At 41.6% G+C, this 24,902-nt stretch overlaps 1 protein-coding gene across 5 annotated transcripts; it reads right to left on the bottom strand.

Annotated features, from left to right (window-relative positions):
• Positions 1-66: 66 nt before the first annotated feature.
• LOC126987019 (PH and SEC7 domain-containing protein-like) lies at positions 67-24,353 on the bottom strand. Of its 5 annotated transcripts, none has more exons than XM_050843658.1 (13): positions 24,159-24,332; positions 22,214-22,280; positions 20,376-20,429; positions 19,324-19,653; positions 18,051-18,261; positions 17,139-17,332; positions 16,549-16,741; positions 16,013-16,182; positions 15,372-15,603; positions 14,229-14,373; positions 13,674-13,817; positions 12,501-12,721; positions 67-1,731 (listed from the first exon to the last, which is right to left on the bottom strand). In XM_050843658.1, exons 1-13 carry the CDS (start codon positions 24,300-24,302, stop codon positions 1,095-1,097), a joined length of 2,742 nt encoding a protein of 913 aa, XP_050699615.1. In that variant the 5' UTR covers positions 24,303-24,332; the 3' UTR covers positions 67-1,094. The 5 variants fall into 5 exon arrangements, with proteins under 5 accessions (XP_050699615.1, XP_050699616.1, XP_050699614.1 ...); XM_050843659.1 differs by having other exon boundaries at positions 19,345-19,653; XM_050843657.1 differs by having other exon boundaries at positions 17,139-17,320; positions 18,051-19,653; positions 24,159-24,353.
• Positions 24,354-24,902: the final 549 nt, after the last annotated feature.

The following is a 24,902-nucleotide window of genomic DNA, read 5'->3' as shown; positions in this document are numbered from 1 at the left end:
AATACTTAACCCTTTCCCAAGTATAAACTAATGCCCAATAAAGATAGTTGGTGAACAAAATACTAATGATTTTTTTGTAAAGACTACATTTTCATATTAGCAATATTTAAATCCATGGAAGAAAATGGCATATATTTATCTACAAAAGCTTATCTGCATTGTGGCTGTCCATTGCTTGATATGCATTTTTACCTAATTGATGAAAATACTCAAGAGCATAAAAATGTGAAGGAATGTACAAGACATCAGTCAAAGGATTAATTTCCCTGAGCCGCTGGAGGGTCGTGCTCCCTCATGTCCTTCCAGAGAGCCTTGCCTTGCCTCATTAAGTGAACAGTTGCATTTATGGCCAAATTTTCTAATGTGAAACCTTAAATTTCCATACTCATTTTAAAATACTAATGTAAAGGCTTAAATATCATTACCCATTTTTAAATACTAATGTACAAGCTTTGATATTATTACTCATTTTAAAATAGTGATATAAAAGCTTTAATTTCATTACTCATTTTAAGACATTACTGCATATTCCCAATATGCACGATTCTATGGATGGAGACGCTGCCAGTGAGTGACATGCCTGTACAAGCCTTCTGCTTCAGCTCATGTTCCCTGCACACTAATCAGATGCTGTGCTGAGCAGACCCTCAGCTAACATCTTACAGCAGCAACAGATACAAGCAAGCAACATAATACCTTTTCTGTGAAAGTTCAAACACAATTATCAGAAAATATAGTTCATCAAACTTTTGAAATCTCTTGAAAAGCAAAACAACATCTGTCCCCTTTCATTCTGGAAAATATTTCTGAAAACTGAGATGTTTGGATAGTTTGTATAGAACTCTCCTGTACATAACAAAACTGTATTATATGTGTAAGGACATTTGGCCACTCAGCACAGCAGAAACTATGGACAACAAAATTAAATTGGCAATGTTTCTCACTAAGAAGCTTGAGCCAAAAACTCCTCTAAGTGTAAATAGTCTTTGGAATCACTACATGCAAATGACAGCATGAATAAACTCAAGAATGAGCAAATAAATAGAGTGAGCAATACAAAATGCGCAAAAAAATAACCTCTGGCTAATCCCTTATCATATATCAATTCGTGTCCCTAAATTTTTCATGACTGGAGAGTTGGGGTGAGGCTTGGGAGGGAGAGGAGGAGGCTTGGGAGACTTGCTGGTGCTTTCTTTGTCGTCTTCCTCTTCCTCACATGCATAACTAGTCCAGTTTAATTTGCTGAATTTGAATAAGGCAGAGAGGCGATTTAGGGTGCCCATCCTGGCCTCTCCTGGTTTTTCAGTCTCCTTTTTTGTATCTGAATCCTGCTTTTGGGACGTCTCCTCTGCTTTCTCCTTTTCCTGCAATCCTTCATCATTGGTTTGGCTCAACTTTTCTTCTTTCTTCTGTTTCTCTGTTTGCTTTTTGGATTGTTTGTCTGGTTCTTTCTCCTTCTGCTCCTGATCCTTCTTCTTTTCTTTCTTCTCTGCCTCCTTCTCCCTCTTTTCCATTTCCTTCAGGAACCTTTCCGTCTCCTTCATCAGTCTGCGTTTCTCTTTCTCCTGCTTGCTCTTGCTCTTCAGCGTCCCTTTGTTACTCTTACTGTCCTCGTCTTCCATCAGATTCTCCCTTTCTAGAGCCTTCTTTAATGAGGACGTGTCTTCTTTATCCTCTCTTGAAGCACCAGCTGATGGAGTCTCCGTCATCTCTTCAGGTTCCTCACAAGAGCTGAAACCATAGATTAAAAATTAGGAAGTAGACTTTTATAGCTTGGAAATTAAAACTGCCTATTAAAATACACTGGAGACCATTAATGTTACTGTCAGTGTTATTATTCATATTCAGATTAGCAGGGAAACATGAGAATTCTGATTATAAAGCAGTTAGTGTTCCTGCAACAAACATTTTATCGTATTTCATGATGGATTTATTTGTTCAAGTGGAAAGTGACGAAGAAGATGAACAGGTTACCTTTCCGGAGCTGTTACCGTCAGGACGTTGGTAAGCTCCACGGAGAGGCTTAGTGCTGCCATGTCCACTAAATTAGCTGGTTACTCACACACTATTAGTAATATTATTGGATGCTGTAATGACTCAAATTAAGTATTACAAATCTTGCTAAAATTTGCTGTCATAATAGATGCTTCAAAACTGAGTGCTTCTGTCTCCCACTGTTTAAGAATCTTCTTTTCTCGGATGTAAGGGAATGAAAATTAACTGTCGAGGAGAACAGTCTCATTCTCCTCAACACAGTGGAATGATAAAAGTAATACTGTCTATTGTACTGACTCCAAGCATATGTTCTGTCTGGTCTAACCTCTTCAAATTTTTATCACATTTCTTCTCAGTCTAACTCTTGCTCTGCTTGGCTTCTATGTTCATTATATATTTTTTTTCTGAATTCCCTGCATTTAATCATCCATATCAGTGAACAAAAGAACAGTGCCAAAAGGGTTACAAGTCTCTAAGGACATGACCTACGCACTGACACTGGCACCGAGGCATGAGTCAGCGGTGCCACTGTGGGAACCCCTTCTGGAAGTAACATGCGGTTATTAGTAAAGATAAAAAACTGTTAAATATAAAACCGGCTCTTTATAGTAGAGCTTTAGTCACTGAAAAAAGCATGCATTTACCACACCATGAGTCCTTGAGTTAAGTTTTCTTTTAGGTGCCATTGTCAAACACTTGCATGTGGTAACACCGGCCAACCCTCGAACAAAAGACATCATTCAAAGTGTGCAAGCTCTTGATGATATGATGAATAACTGGAAAACTTAATTAATGGTTGGTTTGTACACTGCTAACTTTTTTTTGTATGGCAAAGAAGACAATATTACCAAAGATGAAGAGACTGATTGATTGATTGGGGTATCAGGTCATGCTGCCCCGAGACCCCAACTGAAGATGAAGCTCAAGAGAATATAATCATGTTGAATATGTAAGTTGTCAAGGGTTCCTGGGTCACCACAAGGCATTATGATGATGTTTTGTTGTGATTTCCCTCAGCAAAAACATGATACCCTACCCACATAACATCCTCAAACCACACACTGATTCCCTACTTAAAGTTTGTACATCTTGAGACAACGGTATATAAAAATGTAAACAATAAAAAAAAACAAAAAACATATTGATTGTGCTATAGAAATACAAAATAGAAGTGAAGTACAACCCATTCCAGCAGCTCTTTAAAATCAACAAGGCTCACAGCATGGCGAAAGCTTCTGCATGTCACTCCTTTAGTAGATAAGGAATGGAGTTATATCAGTTCTCTTATCAACACTTTATAACTGATGGATAAGAATGATGGTGCAGCTGCCTACTTCATCCTGTGACTAAGAGAAGCACAGGGACAGAGGAATGGCAAAGGAATGAACTTGAATAGAGATTAAGGGAGGAGGCTGCTGGCCGAGTGAACCTTGCTGTGGTAGGCTCGCTGGGATGCACCACACATATTTTAACTTAAGGTGTACAATGAGGAAGAGGATATCAGCAGGAGTAATTAATTCTCAGTGATATTTTCAGTCAAACACAAGAGTACAATCACAAAATTTGTATATTTACATGAAAAGTCTATCTACAGGTTCTGTATCATTAATTTAAGGCTCTTGTCCCAAGTTCAAAAATACAAGTTATATACACAAGGCAATAATATCAATGTTGTGGCAAATAGCATAAGTATATAATATGCATTGAAGACATTATAATAATTGACGCTCTTCATATCACAATGTTTGAGTACAATTGTCCCAAAATCAATCAAGAGGTTTGCTGTGTCAATAATGGTGGAATGTTCCTAGTAGATAAAAAGAACAACAACAACAATAACAACACGTACACAAGCCATACAACAGAAACACTCACTCATGCATCCACACGCACACACACACACACACACAAACATACATACTCATTCCCACACACACACACACATATGCTGCGACCACTTTTAACTTAGATAAAAGTCAAGGTACGACAGAAACGTACGAAACACTGAAGGGCGAAACTAACTTAAATTTGTGAGTCTTTTTTTAGCTATCACACAACCACTACGGTATATGATCATTCAGCTCATAAGTGACCTCCAAATGACACCTGGCCTACGATGATACCAAGTTACTGTATGGCTACTGGTAACAAGACCACTAAGAGGTTAATGCATGCGCAGTAAGGTCCCGAACAGCGCAAGATCAAATAGTGAGATTCGTGAGTGGAGCGACTGACGAAACACTCAACCACAAATGATCTAGTGAGGTGAACAGGCCTCAAATACTGTAAGTTGCAGACCAAACTAAAAATTGAGGAGAAACTGAGTGAGGCAAGCAGATATCAAGTAACACAGTCCACGGGTCACGTGTGTCGAATAGTGTGAGCTTGCGTATCCGCCGAACTCTTGTGCTATTTGGGAGCTTACGGCATTTACTCTGGGGTGAAAGTCAAGGTTAGCAAACGAGACTTGAAGTGCCACCCACCACGTTTAACCCGGTAGCAGTGGGGATCATGTTTCTTAATGGTCCCTCCAAGCGAGAAAAATGAGAAAAAATCACCCCTCACACAAACCATTTCATAATATATATCAAATCATTTGTGATCAGATTATGTATCATCTATTTTTTGGGGTTTATATCATGGCACAAATTTGGCCCGTCGCTGCTACATGGTAAAGCCACAAATTTGGCCCATCGCTGCTACCGGGTTAAGTGTTATATAGAAAATGATGCAAAGAACACAGTTGTTGTCTCGGTCATGTTTGTTTCATCATAAACTCTTATTGGAACTCTTGTTACTCATAGTCTACAAAACTTAGAGGAAACTGACTTAAAATACTCCCATTCGACAGCATTAGTAAGCACCTATTACAAAAATAAATAAATAGTTGAGGGTAATACCTAACGGTTTCGGTAAAGATTCCCTAAACAGACAAAAGCTACGTACGTTTTTAAAATTATAATAATACTATCACACTGCTCTCCTGGATTCACAACAGCCTCATCAGCTCGGGGAAAAAATAATAAATGAGGAATAATTTGTCTCCTTCTCTAAGTCCACCCCCCCCTGAGTAAAGCCTTATTCCTCGCCCCAGTAAGGTAGGTCTGCCTCTTAACATACACCAGTCCAGTTGTCACGGCTTACATCAGAAAAAATGTACAGAGTATACTCGTGTAAAAGTCAAATTTTCAGAACACTTTTTTGAGGTAAAGTTCAAGGACTCAACAATTACACAGATGCTACTTTTAAGGAGCTGAAATTTAACTCTCAATCAATTACATAGCTTTTAGGGGGCCAACTTTGACATGGGATCAACTTATAGTCTTTTACACAAGCATATAGAGTGGTGCATAGCTTGTAAAATTGAGCGTAGGTATGAAAATTAACCATGATCCAAATAAACAATGCTCATTAATCTTTATATCTATATTGGCGTGACAGAGATAGAGAGAGATAGAGAGAGGTGGAGAGGGCTGATCTGCTGTGGCGACCCCCAACAACGAGAAGCCAACATCAACCCTACGTCAACAATACATAGTTTATTTTCATACCTATGCCAGATTTTCGAGGGTATATTATTTTCTGTTACAAATGCTAAATGGATTGGTGTATGCAAGCTGGCAAACATACCCGATCAATACTCTTAATGAGGTTACCCCCAAAACATGAAGTGCTTCCTTTTCCTTCTCAGCACCATGTCATGAACGTAGAACCCAAACTGAGTTATTTACACAATACAAAACCTAAAGCAGCCACCTTGCAAGAGTTATGATCCTATTACTGTATATGCTCTTGTAGAAGTCAAATATTTTATGGCCAAGAGTAGGAGGTTGGGGTTTTAGTGGATATTACTTTCTGAGGAGGTTAGATTTACTCCTCAGTTGAATACATCGCAGCCTCAGAGGATTACCTTCTACAAGAGCGCATACAAAAACAGACTTCACGGCATAGCACATGAAAACGAAGACTATGAAAAAAACGTCTCCCTTCACTAAGCACAAATATTCCCTTTGGCACTTTATGTAGATTCTTATTTTTGAGAATCTTTGTAATCCCCTCTAATTGAAAATAAATGTAAATAACAGTGAAAAGAAGAGCAACGGCGAAACTATCAATAACAATAATAAAAATAGGAATGGTACGAAGATGAATCACTATGATAACGGTAATAAGAGTAAATAATTCAGTAATCATGGAGTGAACGCCTCGATTTGTGTGTTTGTTGCCACTATAGACACCGAGGAGCAGAATCACAGTGTGCCTCATGTGGGTGTGTAAGCCAGACTGGTGCCGAGAGGGTGGTCATGACTCCTTCCGTTAGTTGCCGCTTATCACAGAGTTCACAAGTTCTCGTTTGGAAAATTACTAAAGAGAAGAAATTACGGTTGATCATCTTAGTAAAACACTGATGCAATGTTAAGTTAAGCTACTGAAGGTATTATTACTGCATAGGGCAATCCCTGTTAAAGTATAGGTTCCTTAAGACTTGCAGATAATGACTCCACAAATAAGAGAACAAATTTTCCCAAATGAATCAGTAACAGGAGGTAACAGCCTGCCCCCTCCCTCAAACTGGATGTCAGCGAGAGCACCCAGCACTGATAGCTACTGTAAAATTAAGTGTTGCATGTTGGTTCAACTTGAAATTCCCCAGCCACAATTTTATTCATAAAACTGATTATTGAGAGTTGGAATGAACACTCTACAAACCCAACAATGCACTGACTGCTGTTGACAATGAAGCGTGTACTTAAAATGACATTCTTCCAAGATATACACATATGCACACATGTAACAAGCACACAGATAACAAGGCTTGCCTGCATCTCTAGTGAAAATATTACTTCCTTTTTCTTCACACGGTTCTCCAGTCCAAACAAAATTTCTCAGTACTGGAAAACATTGTCACAATCGTTTATCAGATACAAAAATTCTCATCAATGCAAAAGTAATTCCAATTTGGGAAACAGAATCAATCAGGGTTTAACTAAAGGGGGATTATTTGATTCAATGTTCCCCTCCCCTTAAAATATTGCTTGGTCTGAGATGGATTTTGGCATAATCTGTAGCTGATCCTTAACTGCTTAACACTGTCCAAAATTCACTAATCTAGCTCTCTCTCAAACAAAAAATCAACTCTGCTTCTCGTACAGTCCTAGAGTGAACAACGCATACCAATATAAAGACTTCAGAGTGGCATAACAATGAAAAGGTAATACATGGCAAAAGACCACACAAGGCAAACACAGTGAGTGCAGCACAATATTACAGGGAAGCTGAGACTGTTCTATGCCTCCTGGTGAGGGAAAATCCTGGACTCCAGAAACTATAGCAAAACAGAGGCCTGAATGTTCCTACAAAGTCACATTTTATATTTTTTGGAGGTGTAAATGTAAGATGCATGGGAAAATGTTTGAATACTTGAGCCCTAAATAAGTACATGTATCTTGAAAAACTACCCTAGTTAGTCTAATGTAAATCCAGAATTCCTAAAGTGAGATGATTGGCACAAAATCTTTACCAGTTTTAACTATGACCCAAGCAACCAATACCCACGCACAGGAAGGATAGTGCAAGCAAAGGAAGGCCCCTTCAAGATGATTATCTTCCTCATCGTCACCGTACTGTTTCCTCACTCTTGACGCACTCACTTTCCTAGCCAACCCGTGAGCCGCCTCTCCTGCCTTTCCCTCCACTCAGTGATGAAAACTGTAGAACTCTGATTCTCTTCTTCATGGCTTGGATGAAAGATGAACAACCAAAATTATAAAAATATATATATGTTGATGACTGACAATAGAGTATGATTTGTTATGTAAACATTCAGGTTCTCATTGAGATTGCCAAACTTGAATAATGAACAGTATCTACACTCTTAATATTATCCTTAATGATAAAAATATACCTGCAATTTGTTCATTCAATATGATCCAAAAGTACGACGTACATTTACAAGAAGTACAACAAGTACTCAATTTACATCAGTGTTTTAGCATGTAACATTTATGAAACCTTTTCAGGGATCATCAACAAAAAAGTCATCTCATATATATATATATATATATATATATATATATATATATATATATATATATATATATATATATATATATATATATATATATATATATATATATATATATATATATATATATATATATATATATATATATATATATATATATATATATATATATATATATATATATATATATATATATATATATATATCAAGGAATTTGAAAATGATTTCAGAAAGAAGTGCATAAAGTACAAATAAAATACTAAGCACAAAATTGAGACTCATTGCGTTTGAATTTAAGAATATTCCTGAAGACTGTATGTAAACATTGCATTTGTCGAAGGTTGTCTTTGGATTGCTGAATAAAGAATGGCCGGACCATTCACATTTCCTGTCTCATCCTTCGGCGAGCGCTGTGAGAGTTCTCCCTCAACCTTTGTGCTGCCACTCAGTAATCTTGGTTTTGGGAAGGCAGAACTAAAGCAAGTGGTGGGTGGAAGTTAAATTCATGTCTTCCTCTGTTACTTCAAGCTTAAACAAGCTGCAGCAACACCTGCCAACACCACACAGTGAGGACGCTGAAGGCTTGACCAACATGGTACTTTTGTACTTCAGACACACTGCTTCCACACACCTTCCTAATCTTATGCAGTCACATTTTATAGCTTTTGACATTTTTAATGAAACTAAGAGAATAAATCTCTGGATACTAAAAGAAGTTGAATTTATCAAACTGAAACACCTATTCAGATGAAACCTTTCTCGGATCTTGATGCTCCTGCCCTCACAGACACCAACATACAAGCTGCTCTACAAACCTTGGTAAGGAGGAGAGTGCTGAAGCTTTTCTTTACTACCTCGTCCACACATTGCTAGGTAAACGTGGAGTGGCTTTCCTTTCCCACCACACCTATTGCTGGTTGAGTGTACAGTGCATGATCTTGGTAAATTTATGCATTTCCTATGTGTGAATATGCTGCATTGTAGGTAACTTTCATGCTTTATAACTTCCTTCTCCAAATCAGAACAAAGACCAGATAGAGTGAAGAGGAGCACTGAGCGAGCCATCACACAAAGCCTTATTTTCACTCTCCTCTCCTGCCAAACTCTTTCGACAACCTTTTAATATAATACACAGTGGAAGGGAGAGATAGGAAGACATGGACCAGGGCTGTAACCTAAGACGTATGCATGCTACAGAAAGGAAGGCGAAAAAACACTGACAAACGCAGAGAAGAGAAGAAATGTAATGCTATTTGTATATTGATTATTGCGGGTGAAGTGATGCATACAGCTACACCAAAACAGGAAAAATACAACACTGACCTAATGAGTCAGTTAAACAGCACCAAACAGAAGATGATGGAGGACGTAAAAAAGCAAAGACTGGAGGTGAAAAAAAAAAAGTGAAAAGGCACTAAATGAAACGGAATCTCGGCTCTATGGCTTCCACAAAACTGGCGCTCATAAGGTTCCCTACTTACGGTGTACTGGGGTGTGTCTGTACTTACTGGTCTATGTAATAATATGAACACTACTTACGACTAAGACCTAAACTCTCAATGAATGGGACTTGAGCATAAATAGTCAAATCTTTCACACGACGGGGGTACGTAATTCTTGGGCGACCTGATCAAGTTAAGTTAAACCTCAAATTCATAGGTTTTGTTGAATCTGTATATGTTGGAGTTTGTGTTTGTGTGTGTCTGTGTGTGTGTGTGTGTGTGTGTGTGTGCGCGTAAGGTGTTGTCTATAAAAACTAACTCCTTTGGTTTTTATCACTTTCAAGCTTCTCATTGGAATAATTAAAGTAAGTAGCAAATATACCTTAAATTAGAATCATGTACAAACAACGGCATTTACATTAAAAAATAATAAATAACGTACATAATAAAGAAGACTAACCTAGGATGAAAAAAATATATAAGCTAATATAATTCAGCATTAGACACCATATTTCAACACTCTCCCAAGGCAAGTGTTGCTGCCAGAAGAAGACGCCCTTGCTGAGCGGAACACCGGCAACACAACCATGGAATAAGTCATATCAGGGATGCTTGGTTTGGAGTACAGTAATTGTGAAGGTCCACTGTTGTTGAATTTGCCAGAGATAATAGTAAACCTGAACTAACCTGCATAAATGTCACCTGACGTGTGTTCCGCCAAGTTTTACTCTAGTATAGGAACCTTTTCTGTGATGGGAATGCTGGGTGGGTTGTGATGCAAGCTTTCAGGTGTGGGGGTGTTTGCCCAGCAGTATGCACCACTGCTATCAGTACACCAAGGAAAAGAATGTGTTTGTGAAAACTCTCCTAAAGTATGAAAATAAACCCCTGACAAAAAATAATGTTTATCAATCTTTACATTGAGAATAGTTAATTTTCAAGAATATGTGTGGGAGGGACAACACTGGTGACTAGAATAAGAGTGAAAATCAATGTAGGGCAACATAGTGGAGTGTGGTGAGATAAAGGAGGCAATAAAGACGTTATAAATAGGAAAGGTGGATGTCGTGGATATGAAGGGCAGGTGAAGGATTAAGCATGCCGAGAGTGCCAGAAAAGGGAAAACTGAAGACCCTCTGCCGTAGCCACTCCCTCGAGGGAAGCTCCCAAGAAGGTGTAGGGCATCAGAGATTTATATAGACAAATTTCCATACCTCACCTCAATTACTTGTTTTTAAAGGACACTAATGGAAATGGTGCATACTACTTGGCAGACATACCGTAAAAAGGATGTAGATCATTATCTTCAATGACTGGCATCAAGCTTGTAAACTTTAAATGATGGAGGAAGACTTCCTGTTAAAAGTTACTAAATTCTCATTTAGGAGCCATAAGATGACACGTCATTATGCTAATAAGCTCTTGGTGAACAATAATTAGGTGCTTAATTATAAGTTTCCAGTCTTCATAAAAAAATAGTATTCACTAAACTGCATAAATTGGCAAGAAAACTTTTATGGGCAACTAAGCCACAGAAAAAGATCATACATTGAAGTAGTAAACGTTGCTCTTTAACAAAATATATACTGTGTTGATAGCAAAGGTTTTGTTCCAAGATCTCGTTAGTATGAGAGTAACAGTGGAAGCATGACAGTCAGTATTTCATGATGCAATCTACTGAAGTGTTCCCACGTAGACGACAACGCCAAAACCACTGACGACCTGCTAGTTTATATTTATATATATATAGTGACACAAAACAACATAATCTATCACGCTAATGATTTAAAACACATTCCACGGCTTGCCAATGAGTCACCACAAGGGTAAAGGTACACATAAATATATACACACAACACACAACAACTCTGGAAAGACTGGAGGTGACTGCTACAACACAACCACCCACTACTTCAGTGTTCTCCCAGTCGCTGCCACGATTCACAGAGGTGTAAGGCAACAGTACCCACGTCACACCCCACAAACAGCACAGAGCACCCGGCCCTTGGCTGGCACCACGCTGCATCAAGGGTTGGGCTCTGCAAGGTTCTCCGTTCACAATGCTTTCCCTCTTGACATCATTTTCTCGGTAATCAGAGAGGAGTATCTCCCAGGCACATATTCAAATTCAGCCAATGAGGATATGCTCGAGGGGGATAATTTGTGATCATAATTTTAGAGGAAATGATGAGCATTGTAAATACATGAGCTTAAATACATCTTAACAATATCTGTAACCGTTATAAATCATATTTGATTAACTGGGTCCAAAATTAAGAGGTATCCATAAGATTACTACATAGTAGTAGCAGTAATAGAATAAGTAGTCGTAATAGTAGTAGTCGTAGTAGCAGTAGCAATAGTGGTGGTGGTAAAGGTGGTAGTAGTAGTAGTAGTAGAAGTAGTGGTAAAAGGAGTGATGGTAGTAATAGTAATAGCTAATATAGTTATAGAGTAATATTTCACTAATGGTGCATCTATCGGGATGCCATGAAAATTTTACACGCAAATTATTGATTTAGTTGTAAGTATAATATCTATCTCAAGTACAGTACATTCTTAATTTAAGGAATTTACTTCACATTAATATTTGCAGACGACCAAAAGGTCTTCTCCAGAACAGATTATCTGCTCAGATAAACATCACATTCTGGAGGACGTTCTTGGAAACCATAAGTAGAAATGATGCGAGAGCAGTATCAAAATGCACAAACAAGAATCACTGCACTAGGTGAGTCTGGGTTGAGTTATGAAAGCAACACAAAGAGAGCAAACATCCTCTGCATAGTTAAAAGGTGAACAGAGGCACAGCAAGACCAGGTGACGGATGGGATGAGGGAAGCAGGTGGTGGGAGGAGAGGAGCAGGAAGAGGAGGAGCTGGTCATGGAGGGGGTGAGGATGATGATCTTGATGGCGGTGATGAAGATGACGATGATACTGATGGTGATGATGACGATGGTGGTTGTCGGCGGCAGTGGTGGAGGTGGTGGTGGGTCAGAGGAAGGCATTGTGGTGAACAGCTTGCTGGTAACTGTACCTGTCGCTGGGCCGCGCTCTCTCCGGGATGGGCGGCGGCACCACTCTGGCACCGCCCCGCTCCACCCCCTCCTGCCCCTCCTCCCCTGGCGGGTGAACCTCAAAAACCGGCAGCTCCCCTGACTCCCCTGTGGCTCCCCCTTGCTGCTGCTGCTGCTGGCCGGGCGACTGGGTGCTCAGCTTAGACCGCAGGAGGTAAACGTATGTCCTGTACCTCTTGACCTGAAAGTTAGAAAGTACGTAACAGATGATTCACGCAGGCAAAGGCAAAGACTCGTTAAGTTTATAATCAAGACATTTATAGGCATTCTTTCCTTCCTTCCTGTTACCTGTCTCATCACCTTTACTCAAATCGATAAAAGCGCATTACGGATTATTCACAGCTCAAGACGGCAGAAGTAAAGACTCATCACATCTATAATTGAGATGTTGCAGGTACCATTTCCTTCCTTACTGCTGTTACCTGTTCCATCAACTTTACTCAGGCTTAGTTAAAAGAAATGTTGTCATGCTCTGTGTACATAAGCATGGGAAGAAATGCTCAAAAACTACAATAAAAGTGTTCATAAAAGTTCATAAAAGAAGTGTCTTAAAAATTGAAATGCCAAGAATCAGAAGTGTGGCCCAACTCCTGTTTCCCGGCATTTTTTCATTCTTTTATTTACGACACGGAAAAGATAAAGGGCTGAAATATACTCACAAAAAAAAATATACACACCCAAAACTGCATAAAAAAACACTAGAAGCCATTCCTATCTAAAAAAAACAGACCTGTGCCAGATATGTGTATGTGTTCTGAAAAATGCCACTATATACTATTGCTACACAAAAAACAGGAGAGAGATAAGAGTGTATGTGTTCTGAAAAATGCCACTAGATGCTCTCGCTACATAAAAAACAGGAGAGATAGGAGTGTATGTGTTCTGAAAAATTCCACCAGGAGAGAGATAGGAGTGTATGTGTTCTGAAAAATTCCACTAGATGCTATCGCTACATAAAAAACAGGAGAGAGATAAGAGTGTATGTGTTCTGAAAAATTCCACTAGATGCTATCGCTACATAAAAAACAGGAGAGAGATAGGAGTGTATGTGTTCCAAAAAATTCCACAAAAATGCTATTGCTATACGAAAAACAGGTGTCTGATAAGAGTGTGAGTGTCCCGGGCGTCCTCACCTCCTTGATGAGATAGGCTTCCTTCTCCCGGTAGTTGGACATGGAGTGCGCCCTGCTGTTCTTCTCCGGCGGGTGGGCCTTGTGGTCCTCCAGCTCCTGCTCCAGCTGGGTCAGGCGCTTCGTGTGATCCTCCAGCTGCTCACTCTGTCCAGGGGGGAGGGAGGGTTGGTAGCCTTGAGTTAGCGAGTTGGTGAGTTGATTGGTTGGTTAGTTAGGAAGTTAGTCAGTTAGTTTTTAGTCAGTCAGTCAGTCAGTCAGTCAGTTAGTTAGTTAGTTAGTCAGTCAATTAGTTAGTTGTTAGTTAGTAAGTCTGTATCATCATCCTAATAAGTGATGCTGACAAAAAAATTAGTCAGCCTTTGCTCCCTTACTAAAGCCCAACACACTCAATAATAAAATACTCCACAACCAAAGCATTACTCATCATCATCAACTAGGCATAGAAAAGAGCAGTATACATACATTATAAACAGTATTACACATGCCCAACATGCTGCTGGGTTCAAAAGACTTCACAAATGCACAAAACAACTGTCAGCCACCAACACTCCTCACCATGTTCAGCTTGGTGATGCTGCAGGGAAGCAAAGGCCGCTGGAACTTCCGTTGGGAGCCCACGGCGCCCGGCAGCGGTGCGGCGGAGAGGCTGGCGGCGACGAGGTTGATGGTATCGATCCAAGCCTGGAGTTCCTTGCTGTCACTGAAGGAGACAAAACGAGAGAAAGTTAAGAATAGATTAAAACTAAATGCCTGAGGTTCTTGCTACCAGTGAAGGAGACAAGACGAGAGAAAGTTAAGAATAGATTAAAACTAAATGCCTGAGGTTCTTGCTACCAGTGAAGGAGACAAGACAAGAGAAAAGTTGAGGATACACTGAAACCAAATGCCTGGGGCTCCTTGCTGTTTATGATGGAGACAAGGAAAGAAGTGTTGAAAATACCCTGAAACTTAATGCCTGGAATTCCAAGCTGTTAATGAAAGAGGCAAGGGAAGAAAAGTTAAGAATACCCTGAAACTAAATGCCTGGAACTCCTTGCTGTTAATGAAGGAGGCAAGGAAAAAAAGGTTAAGAATACCCTGAAACTAAATGCCTGGAATTCCTTGCTGTTAATGAAGGAGACAGGGGAACTAAATGCCTGGAATTCCTTGCTGTTAATGAAGGAGACAGGGGAAGAAAAGTTAAGAATACCCTGAAACTAAATGCCTGGAATTCCTTGCTGTTAATGAAGGAGACAGGGAAAGAAAAGTTAAGAATACCCTGAAACTAAATGCCTGGAATTCCTTGCTGTTAATGAAGGAGAGAAGGAGAGAAGAGTTAAGAATACCCTGACACCAATGAAAGGTCTACTAAGGCTGCTTGATACCTGAATTTCATGACTGGATAGCTTAATATTGCATGCAGAATAAAATACAAATGTCCTCAATTTCCCTGACATTCCTGTGGCAGTACAAATCCCCAAAAGCCTCTCTCTTTAAATAATGAACTTTTAATATTGCATGCAGAAAAAAAAGTCACTCTCAAAATCCCTGACACTCCATTGACCGTACAAATCCACAGCAGCCTCTCTTGTTTAATATTGCACTTTTAATATTGCATTCTTTTAATATTGCATGCGGAAAAAAAAAAAAAAAAAGTCATTCTCAATTTCCCTGACATTCCCTTGAACGTACAAATCCACAGCGGACTCTCTCCCTCACCTGGTTTGAAGCAAGTACTCCGCCTGGTCAGCCGTCTGCAACCGAAAGACGTGTTCCTTTTTGGAGTAGTCGTGGGCGCGCGTGGCCAGCGAGTGGTGGAGGCGCAGCGCATTGTGTCCCAGCTGGGCGTGTTGTGGCCCCCGCCTGGCACCCTGCTCGTCCTTGTGGAGGTAAAGCACCAAGTCCTGAATCACACAGAACCACATCTTCCACGAGCGCTTCCCAAAGGCCGCTGCAAGGATGACGAGCGAGTGAGGATTTGATGAGCATGAATAGTAATAGTAGAAGTAATAGTCTCATAGTAGTATTAATAGCATCATGACACCTCAGTAACTGGAATTGACTCTCTTTTGGCTACTCTATTATATTTTTTTACAGCAGTGATTATTTGGCTATATTTTGGTTACTTTTTTTGCCCTAAATTTGCTTCCCTAACTGTAAAAAAAAATTGTAGCAGTATTGATAGAAGGAAAAGTAGTAATAGTAGTAGTAGTAGTAACACAGACATATCAATAGTAGTTACAGTATTAGTAGGAGGAAAAGTAGTATTAGTATTAGTGGAAATAGGGTATGTATAACAGCAGTAAATGGAAGCTCAACTCTAATTTATTTCTCCTTAATTCCAATCCTATTTAACTCACTCTTCTTTCCGTTGGGGTCCGTGCAGCACTTCCGCATGATGTAGCCCTTCTTGTAGAGCACACCGCTGCCCGAGGGTGGCGTGAGGAAGGGATTGCTGCCCACTGCCATCTCCGGTTCACTGCCGCCAGCCTTACCCCCGGCCGTCACCTCTCCGTCCCCTTCACTGTCCCTGCGTGCAAGTCAAGTGGCAGGTCACAAGGAAGAGGGTCATGAGGGTACTATATAAAGCATGAGATGGTACATAACAAGACCTAACACTAATATAGTCCACTGTAGAGGTTGATTCTTTATTACAGGGGAGGAAAACAGGGGATTGGAGGTATAGATAGATAGATTCCTTATTGCATGGTACAGGTAAAGAGGAAAAGGGTCGTGCAGATACTGTATAAAGCACGGAATGGTATGTAACAAGACCTAACACTCACATAGCCCACTGTAGAGGCTGATTCCTTTCTGCATGGTTCAGGTAAAAAGGGAGGGTTGTGGGGGTACTTTGTAAAGCCTTAGATGGTACGTAACAAGACCTCACACTCACATGGCCCACTGAAGAGGCCGATTCCTTATTGCATGGTAGAGAGACTTGAGGACCTCCCTTGGAAAGTTCTCGCCATCATTCAGCTCCGCCAAGTTATCGATGAACTCGTTACAGGTCATCTTCCGCCCCACGTTTTGACCGTGGAGGTCGGTGTTGAGCAGCATCAGGGCACAGGTGAGGGTATGCACAGCGTCTGAGGTTGTGAACAGCACCACAGCATTAGAGTTAGTCAATGGCAGATGCATCAATGAAGTCGTGGAAGAGAGAACAGGAATGGTACCTTATACTTGACAGCATTCAATCTATGTCCAGTTCAACTATACACTTGTCCCTCAAATAGTACGGTTTCCAATAGTTCGGTTTTGGTTTTATGTGGATTTTCTAAGAAGATTTTTAAGGATTTTTAAATATCCCAATGAGCAGGAAATTTTAAAATCCTGAAAGATCTTCCATGACAAGCCGTATACAACCAAAACCGAACTATTGGAAACCGTACTATTTGAGGGATGACTGTAGTTCACTTATAATGTTCCCCTTCCAAAGTAGAATACACAAAACACATCTGCACACATATATACACACATACACACCTTGGGAGTTGAAGGTTCCAGGGTTGCATTCTAGGAAGCGGTGTGAGAAGTGAACCAAGACTCGCTCCCTCTCCTGAGTCTCCCCCGCCAGGCAGAAGCGGTCCAGGAACTTCCGCAGAGCTTTGTCCAGCGTGTCGCCCCGGAAGTCAAAGTAGTTGAGGTACTCTTCTGCCACTGCTCTGCTGAATTCATTGCTGGAAAGGTTAGCAAAGGTTCACAAACTGCCCAGCATCTCAAGGGTTATGAGTACGAATGCTGAGCAGGTTTTCAGGAAATACATTTCTTCCTGAGCAGGTATATATATATCACGTGCTTTAACCCGGTAGCTGCGGGGATCATGTTTCTTAAAGGCCCCTCTAAGCAAGAAAAATGGCAATTAATCATCACTCACGCAAACCATTTCATAATTATATCAAAGCATTTGTGATCAGTTTATGCATCATCTATTTTGGGGGGTTTATATCATGGCAAAAATTTGGCCCGTCACTGGTACACGGTAAAGCCATAAATTTGGCCCATCATTGCTACCGGGTTAAGAGGTTGCAATCACCCCCATGACAGTAGTGGTATCATTTCTTCCTGTTTGGGTCAGGAAGTGGATTGTTGGTGTACAGAGAAATTCCAGCTGCACTACTATATATAGAATGTGCAAGATAAGTAACTGAAGGGAAGTGAAGCAAAAGGAAACTCGCTTATATAGGAGAAGGGAATTTATGTAAAGCCCAAGATGCAGATATGGACTATGAAAGCCTCAAGACATATTTTCATTTTACCTTTTTTCAATACGGTACTTTACTTGGTCTGCTTCCTTTGCCACAATACAGATACAAAAAATGGTATTATAACTCCAGTTTACAAAGGATAACAACTGTGAAAAGTAAATCAGGCCAAACACAACAGAAATCCACTTACTTCTTTGAGAGGTGCCTCGAGACATCAGACTTCTTGAAGCCATCCAGGGTGATGAGCCGCTTGGCCAGCCGGACCGCCGAGGGGATGTCCACGGCCTTGGGGCTGTAGTGGAAGCTGTGCAGGGAGTCAATGTCACTCTCGTCCTCGCTCAGGGGGGGCGAGGTGGTGCTGGAGGTGCGCACAGAGGATGCCTTGCCTGTCCCATCCTCCTCTGAAAGACATGTAATTTCATCCTCAGACTCCCGTAGCTCCTGATAGGCAAGGGTGTCAGGGGAGAGCGTGCCGGAGCCGGGGGTGGTGGGGCGCGTGTTAGTAGGGGTGAGGTCGGGGTCACGATTCGCCTCGTCCTGGGGCGGGAACGGATCATCGGCCGACTTCTGGAGGTGCTGGGGACGCCGCCTGCTCCCTGGGGCTGCATCCGGCCCCTCCACCTTGATCACTATGCGGTTTTCATCCACTCGTCTGGCCCTGGCCTTGTCCGAGGCACGGCCGCCCTCGGTGGTGGCCATCCCGTGCCCGTTGGGGAGGAGGTCCTTGTTGCCGAATGTGTTAGTATAGGGGGAGGAGAGGTGCAGGGTGGGGGTGGTGTCGTCCCACTCCAACTCGTCTGGAACGTCTGTGTCTGGACTGGTTAGGCTGGAGCTGTTAGAGCACACGTTGTCTGACCTGTTAGAGCTGCCCATGGAGTCCCGGCCACTGCACATCTTGTCGTACACTCCGCTGCATGAGTACTGCATGGAGGAGGTGGGGGACTGGGGGGACACTGGGGAGGGGGACCTGATCAGGGGGCTGTCAGAGTCATGGCTTGACCGAACACTGTCTGGGGAGGTGGTGCGAGGGGCATTAAAGGTCCATATGATGCGATCCTCGTGTGGGGGGGGCAAGGGGGAGGACCTGGGGTCGTCACAGGTGTCCAGGAGAGTGTTTAGTGAAGACGTCACATCATCCTCAAGCTCTATGTTAACAGCACACATATTACCATCCTTCTGGTACTGCAGGTGGTCCTCCGACTTGGATATCCTGACGGAGGACCCGGCTGGAGGGTAAGTGAACTTCACGGCACCGCTAGCATGGTTATCGATGGACACGGGCGAACACAGACTCAGCGGACTTCCCAGGTCACGCTTGACCAGCCGGCCCCCACAGACATTGGCCTCATTGGGGCTGGTGGGCACGCTTGAGCTGCCTGACTTACGCAGGTCGTCAACAGTTTTTTGCTGTGGGAGCCAGCTGGCGTCGTGGGAAGTCCGCGAGAGGTTCAGGATGAGGTCACCTGTCATCAAGTAGGCCTCACTTTTGGGCTTCTTCAGGGAGTTGCGCTCATTTTCCGCTGCCGTCCGGTCCCTGGAGTGGAAGCCGTTCTCCGAGGCGGTGTGGTTGGAGCCGTGGCTGAGGGAGGTGCGGTCCGAGGCGTCCGACAGGGTGGGGCTGGGAAGGGAAGGTGGGGTGGATGAGGACTGCTCGGGGGGTGTCTGGCTGGCTGACTTTTTGGCCTTGATGTGTTTGACCCCCTGAAGGTCGTCCTGGGTGATGGCCGCCCTCAAAACCTCAGAGTTGTTGGGCGTTGCAAGGTACTGACGCACACGCTCCTGCACTGAGGCATCTGCGGGGAACAGGACTTTGTTATCAAGGCTACAAAACAACAAGACTTCAGTACCACAATCCTACACCATCATACACTACAGAACACTGGACTCCTACTTAGTTACTCTACAATAATCAATATTAAATAAATATCCCCAATTAATAACCTTCCAGTGAGATACAAACCCCCAATCTTTCATTATTATACAGTAAATAATGCCAGACTCCTATTTATTAAGGGAAACTGGGCCTATATCTCTTAGTTCTCTAGTAGTGGATTGTTGGTGACCTGTTCAGTTGTTTTATAGTCACGGTGGTAGGCAACACTTGAGGTTTTCGTGTGGTCAGTATAAATGAACAGAAGTGATACTGAATGACCAAAAAACTTACAATTTGTCAACTTACAATACTAAGCTGGCCTGAAACAGAATGCAAAATGGTTGTGGTTATTTTTATTTAGAGAAGCCTGAGTACAGAAGCAGAGTAGACTAAATTGTTGAGAGAGTAATCCATTATGCAAAACCTTCTCCACGTGACATTTGGAAAGATGGATAAATATGTAGACAGGTTATTGACAACACATTTCAATTCAGATGTATACACAAAATATAAAAATAATTCACTGTTAGTTTATACAATGTAGGATATGTATTATATATGTAGTAATAATTGTCCATAAATGATCAATTATATTAAAAACTCACTCAAGTAAAAACTGAATATCATGCATCGATACATTACCTGTTTTTAGTTTTAATGTGACTTCTGTGGACGACAGGCGAAGACAATTGAGCACTGGAGAGAGAGATATCCGTTAGCCATGAATATCAGTGATGAACACCATAGCAAGAAACACACTATCACTATCATTGCTGAGATCCATGAGAGGCGTAGGGGGAAAATAAAACGAAATGATACAGACCCAAACACACTGGGCAGGAAGAAGGCAAGTTAGTGAGCGAGTAAGAGACCCGAGGCAGGGCTCCCCAAGCCACTCAGGGAGGAACAGATTAAAAACAAGAAGACAGTAATTCAGTAATTCGAAAATAATTCACATCCGCTCTATTTATTTTTCAAGAAGTATATGTTTTATTTTACAATAAAGAACACAAGGCTGTTTAGTATGTGGTCATTTACACATTGCTATCACAAAATGCACAACCTATTTCAAAACTGGAGTTGGGTTTTACAGGAGGTGGCAGTGCACTAAGATAAAGAGTGGTTGTCAAGACTACCTAGTACTTAAAAAAAACAAAGAAATAATAATTATAATAATGATGATAATTTATGCTGCCTAACTTTCCATCCACAATCCAGGTTTAGGTATAAGACAAAACAAAAGAAAACAGTGAGGTTATCATGCATGGTGTGTGTGTGTGTGTGTGTGTGTGTATTTACCTAGTTGTAGTTTTACAGGGCCTGGGCCTACGCTTGTGTGGTCCCGTCTCTTTCTAGTTTTTTTACATGTTACTAGTTTTTACGTGTGTGTGTGTGTGTGTGTTTTTTACCATGACCTGATCACAAACTGGACTAGTCATCACCAGTAAGTACCTTCCTTATTAGAGCAAACTTATTATAGTTGACCTCTGGGCACTGCTGGGACCTTCACACACCATACACCCCATCCCCCTTGCTCCCGAAAATGACCTCTCTTTCGGCCACCTCTTTTGATTCTTTTTTAGGAGCAGCGAGCTTTTTTTTTATTATTGTTTCCTTTTTTTTGTGTGCCCTTGAGCTGTCTCCTTTGTTGTAAAAAAGAAAAAAAGAAAAGAAAAGAAAAAAGAAAAGAGGATGGTAACCTACTTGCCAGCAGAAAGAGCTCAGCCTCAGAGGGGTTCGAACCTCAGCCTGCCAGGCCAGAGTCTGACAAGGCAGAGTCCACTGAGCTATAGAAGTGGTGTGTGTGTGTGTGTGTATTTACCTAGTTGTGACATATGGGAAAAGAGCTACGCTTGCGGTCCCGTCTCCATATCCTCTCTTATCCAACTTTTCATTAAAATCAGGAAAAGTTGGATAAGAGAGGATATGGATGTGTGTGTGTGTGCGTGTGCATGCGTGCGTACGTGTGTGTGTGTGTGTGTGTGTGTGTGTGTGTGGGTGGGTGTGTGTAGTGACGGCACTCATTGGAGGGGTGGTGGGGTGGGGGGGGGGGGGGGGGTGAATTATTAAAGGGCATAACTTTAGTGCAATGGGTGGTGAGCACAAGATAATTCTCATTTGACATAAAGGGAAAAGAACATTCTGGCCCAATATTCTTCGTTCACCTTAAACTTCTTGACATTTATAAAGTAGTGAAGTTAGATTCATTTTCTATAATCGGGCAAGTAGTCAATCTAATTTGATTTTGATTTTCCTTTGAATGCCAAGCCTTACTCTTCTCTTAAACTATGGGGAGGGGGCAAGGGGAGGATTCTTACTGAGATGGGTAAAGGGGGAAGGGCAGGGGTCATGTCCTAGAGGGAGAGTTATAATAAACATAGAAGAGGAAGATTAACAACACAATTCATTCATCAATCTGCTTCAGTTTTAGCACTCTGGGTCATGATGTGCCCATGTGTGTGTGTCTCCCTTTAACTAACCTTCCTTTGTGGTGAAAGAAACAACCTCTTGCCCATTGACCTCCCAAATGATGTCACCTGGAGCCAGCTGTGAGAAAAAAATAGGAAATGATTCACACCCAGTTGGAGTATTGGAGGAAAAAAATAAATAAAGCAGGTGGTATTCTGGATCAAGGAAAGGGATGGATTTTCAGTTTTTAAATATATGGATGTAACGATGTGTTACAGCATATGATAGATGATTACTCAACGCACATACATCAGCACTTTTATATATATATATATATATATATATATATATATATATATATATATATATATATATATATATATATATATATATATATATATATATATATATATATATATATATATATATATATATATATATATATATATATATATATATATATATATATATATATATATATATATATATATATATATATATATATATATATATATATATATATATATATATATATATATATACCTTTTTCTTTGATAGTTTAATAAATTGCTCTTGCTGGCAGTGATGTGAGGTCTGAATAGTTTTATCTTGCAAGTGGCAAAGAATGGTGGTTAGAGTAACAAAACCTAGATGAGTGGAGATGTTTAAAAACACCTGGATGTCTTCCTAAGCAGTCTGCCAGACCAGCCTTCAGTACGGGGCTATGCACACCTCAACAGGGGAGGCTCAAACTCCATCCTGGATCAGCTGGACCTCAAGAGGAGGGACACTAGACTGGAAAGCAGTGGTTGTGAGGCCTGGCCTCATACCTACATAAAGTAATCAAGCAGAACTGAGGGGGATCTTTCCTTTGGATGGATTGATATGAGTCTTTTTGGCAAAACCTTGGAATAAAGACAAAATACATCACCAGGCACCAGGACCCAGAGCTGGGGTTACAGGCTCTGTGGAAGCCTCTGCCAGGAAGACTATTTTAAGAAAATTTAAGTCTTATGAGATGAGACTATGGAAAGATCATGACCTTTCTTCATTTTTTTTCAAACGAGGGAGTGAAATTTGCGTCGAAAATAAGGGCACAAGGCTTGACACCAAGGCTTCGGGTCATCAGATATGTAACTACAACCATTTTAATTCTCAGATATCCCATCCTGTGAATGTAACAGTTTACTAAAAAAACAGTACAGTAATTAGCAAGGGTTTATCTGTTCACATAATCTATTTAAGTCACCTATTCAACAGCATTTTTTTTTTTGATGGTCTAAAAATAGATGCAGCACACAACTGGTGCATGACACTGCCCTCATATTCCAAGCACTGCTTGATAAATTTCATGTTTAATATTTTGTGATTTGCTGTTGTAAATTGAAATAAATTAAGGTGGACTTCTTTATACATTTTAATGTATCTTACTCCTTCTTTGTTGCCCAGATTTCTTTTAATCTTCTTTATTAGTGTATTTCTTCAGGACTTACGTCCTCAAATAACTATGATTGCTGTTCTTTCCTCTTGGCTTCTTCCTTCACTACTGTGGGACTCATTACAGCCTAATGGAGAACGCTTTAGTCTCCCAACACTGCGGCACGGACAGCCCTCAGCGTTCACCTTCACATCTATTTCTCCAATTCTAAACTAATGAACTGATTCTTCCTCTTGTCAACAGTTTAGGTCACTGTGTTGTCCATCCAGCTTTCCTCTCTTATACCAAGACAGCTTGTCTGCAGGACACTCCAAAGGAAGCCACTCACTCCAGAGGACTTTCCTTCCTGCACCCCGCTCCAAGGGGTCCGCCCACTGCACAGAGTCCGCCCACTGCACACCCTCGCCTGGGCCGGGGACCTGACGGTGGGCCGCCGCGGCACGCCTCCCCTCGGCGCGGCACCACAGCCTTGCCGCCCGCCACACCAGGCCATGAACTCGACAAATGAAATAAACAGTGAACAGGAAAATCTCGGCGCCGTCCAGCCCGCGCCCTCCCTCCCCCGCCGCACGCACTACCTGGCAGGAGTTAGCGGCCGGCGAGCCTTCAATGATGTCGTAAATGATCGGCGGGAGCTCCGAGCCGGCGCCTCCGAGGATAGAGAAGCCGAAGCCGCAGGTTTCGCTCCGCCTCAGCCGCACATCCTTGACAAGGGCGGCCATCTTCCCTGGGCCTGGGCTTCGTCTGCTAGGCCTGGCAACACCTCCCGAGCCAACCCTCAAAAATGTGCCTGCCCGGTGCCTGCTCTTCATTTAGTGTTTAGATCATGTTCCCCGGTCCTGTGCGTCCTCAGAGAGCCCATTGTATTTTAATTGTGAGAGTGTTGGGGGCGCCTAGACCCTCACTTGACACATACAGGAGTGCCAACCCTCCCAGAGCTTAACGACGTAAACAAACAATGAAATCACCGACCTATTGATAATAAAAGCTATAAATAATTTCCCTCTCATAAGCACTTCTACTACTAACTCAAGAAGCAAAACTTTCTCCCAATGCAAAAAAGGTTCACGAAGGAAGAACAGATAGCATGTAAACCTCAAAGCAAGACAACTCCGGTAGCCACTGCTCGCCGCCATAGAAAACGTGATTTGAAACAGTGACTCAAGAACAATCGAACCACAGATAATTTGACCCGTTTCTGTAAATGATCCCTGGTGAACCCGTCCTGTTTATGCCCACTCCAAGGGGGGACAGAGTAACTTTTTTTTTACAGCAAAGAAAGCAGCTCAAGGGCAAAAAAAGTGACAAAAGCCTGCTAAACA

Source organism: Eriocheir sinensis, chromosome 63 (assembly GCF_024679095.1).
Source record: "Eriocheir sinensis breed Jianghai 21 chromosome 63, ASM2467909v1, whole genome shotgun sequence".
Classification (NCBI taxonomy): Eukaryota; Metazoa; Arthropoda; class Malacostraca; order Decapoda; family Varunidae; genus Eriocheir; species Eriocheir sinensis.
This window is presented reverse-complemented; position numbering and strand designations above follow the sequence as displayed.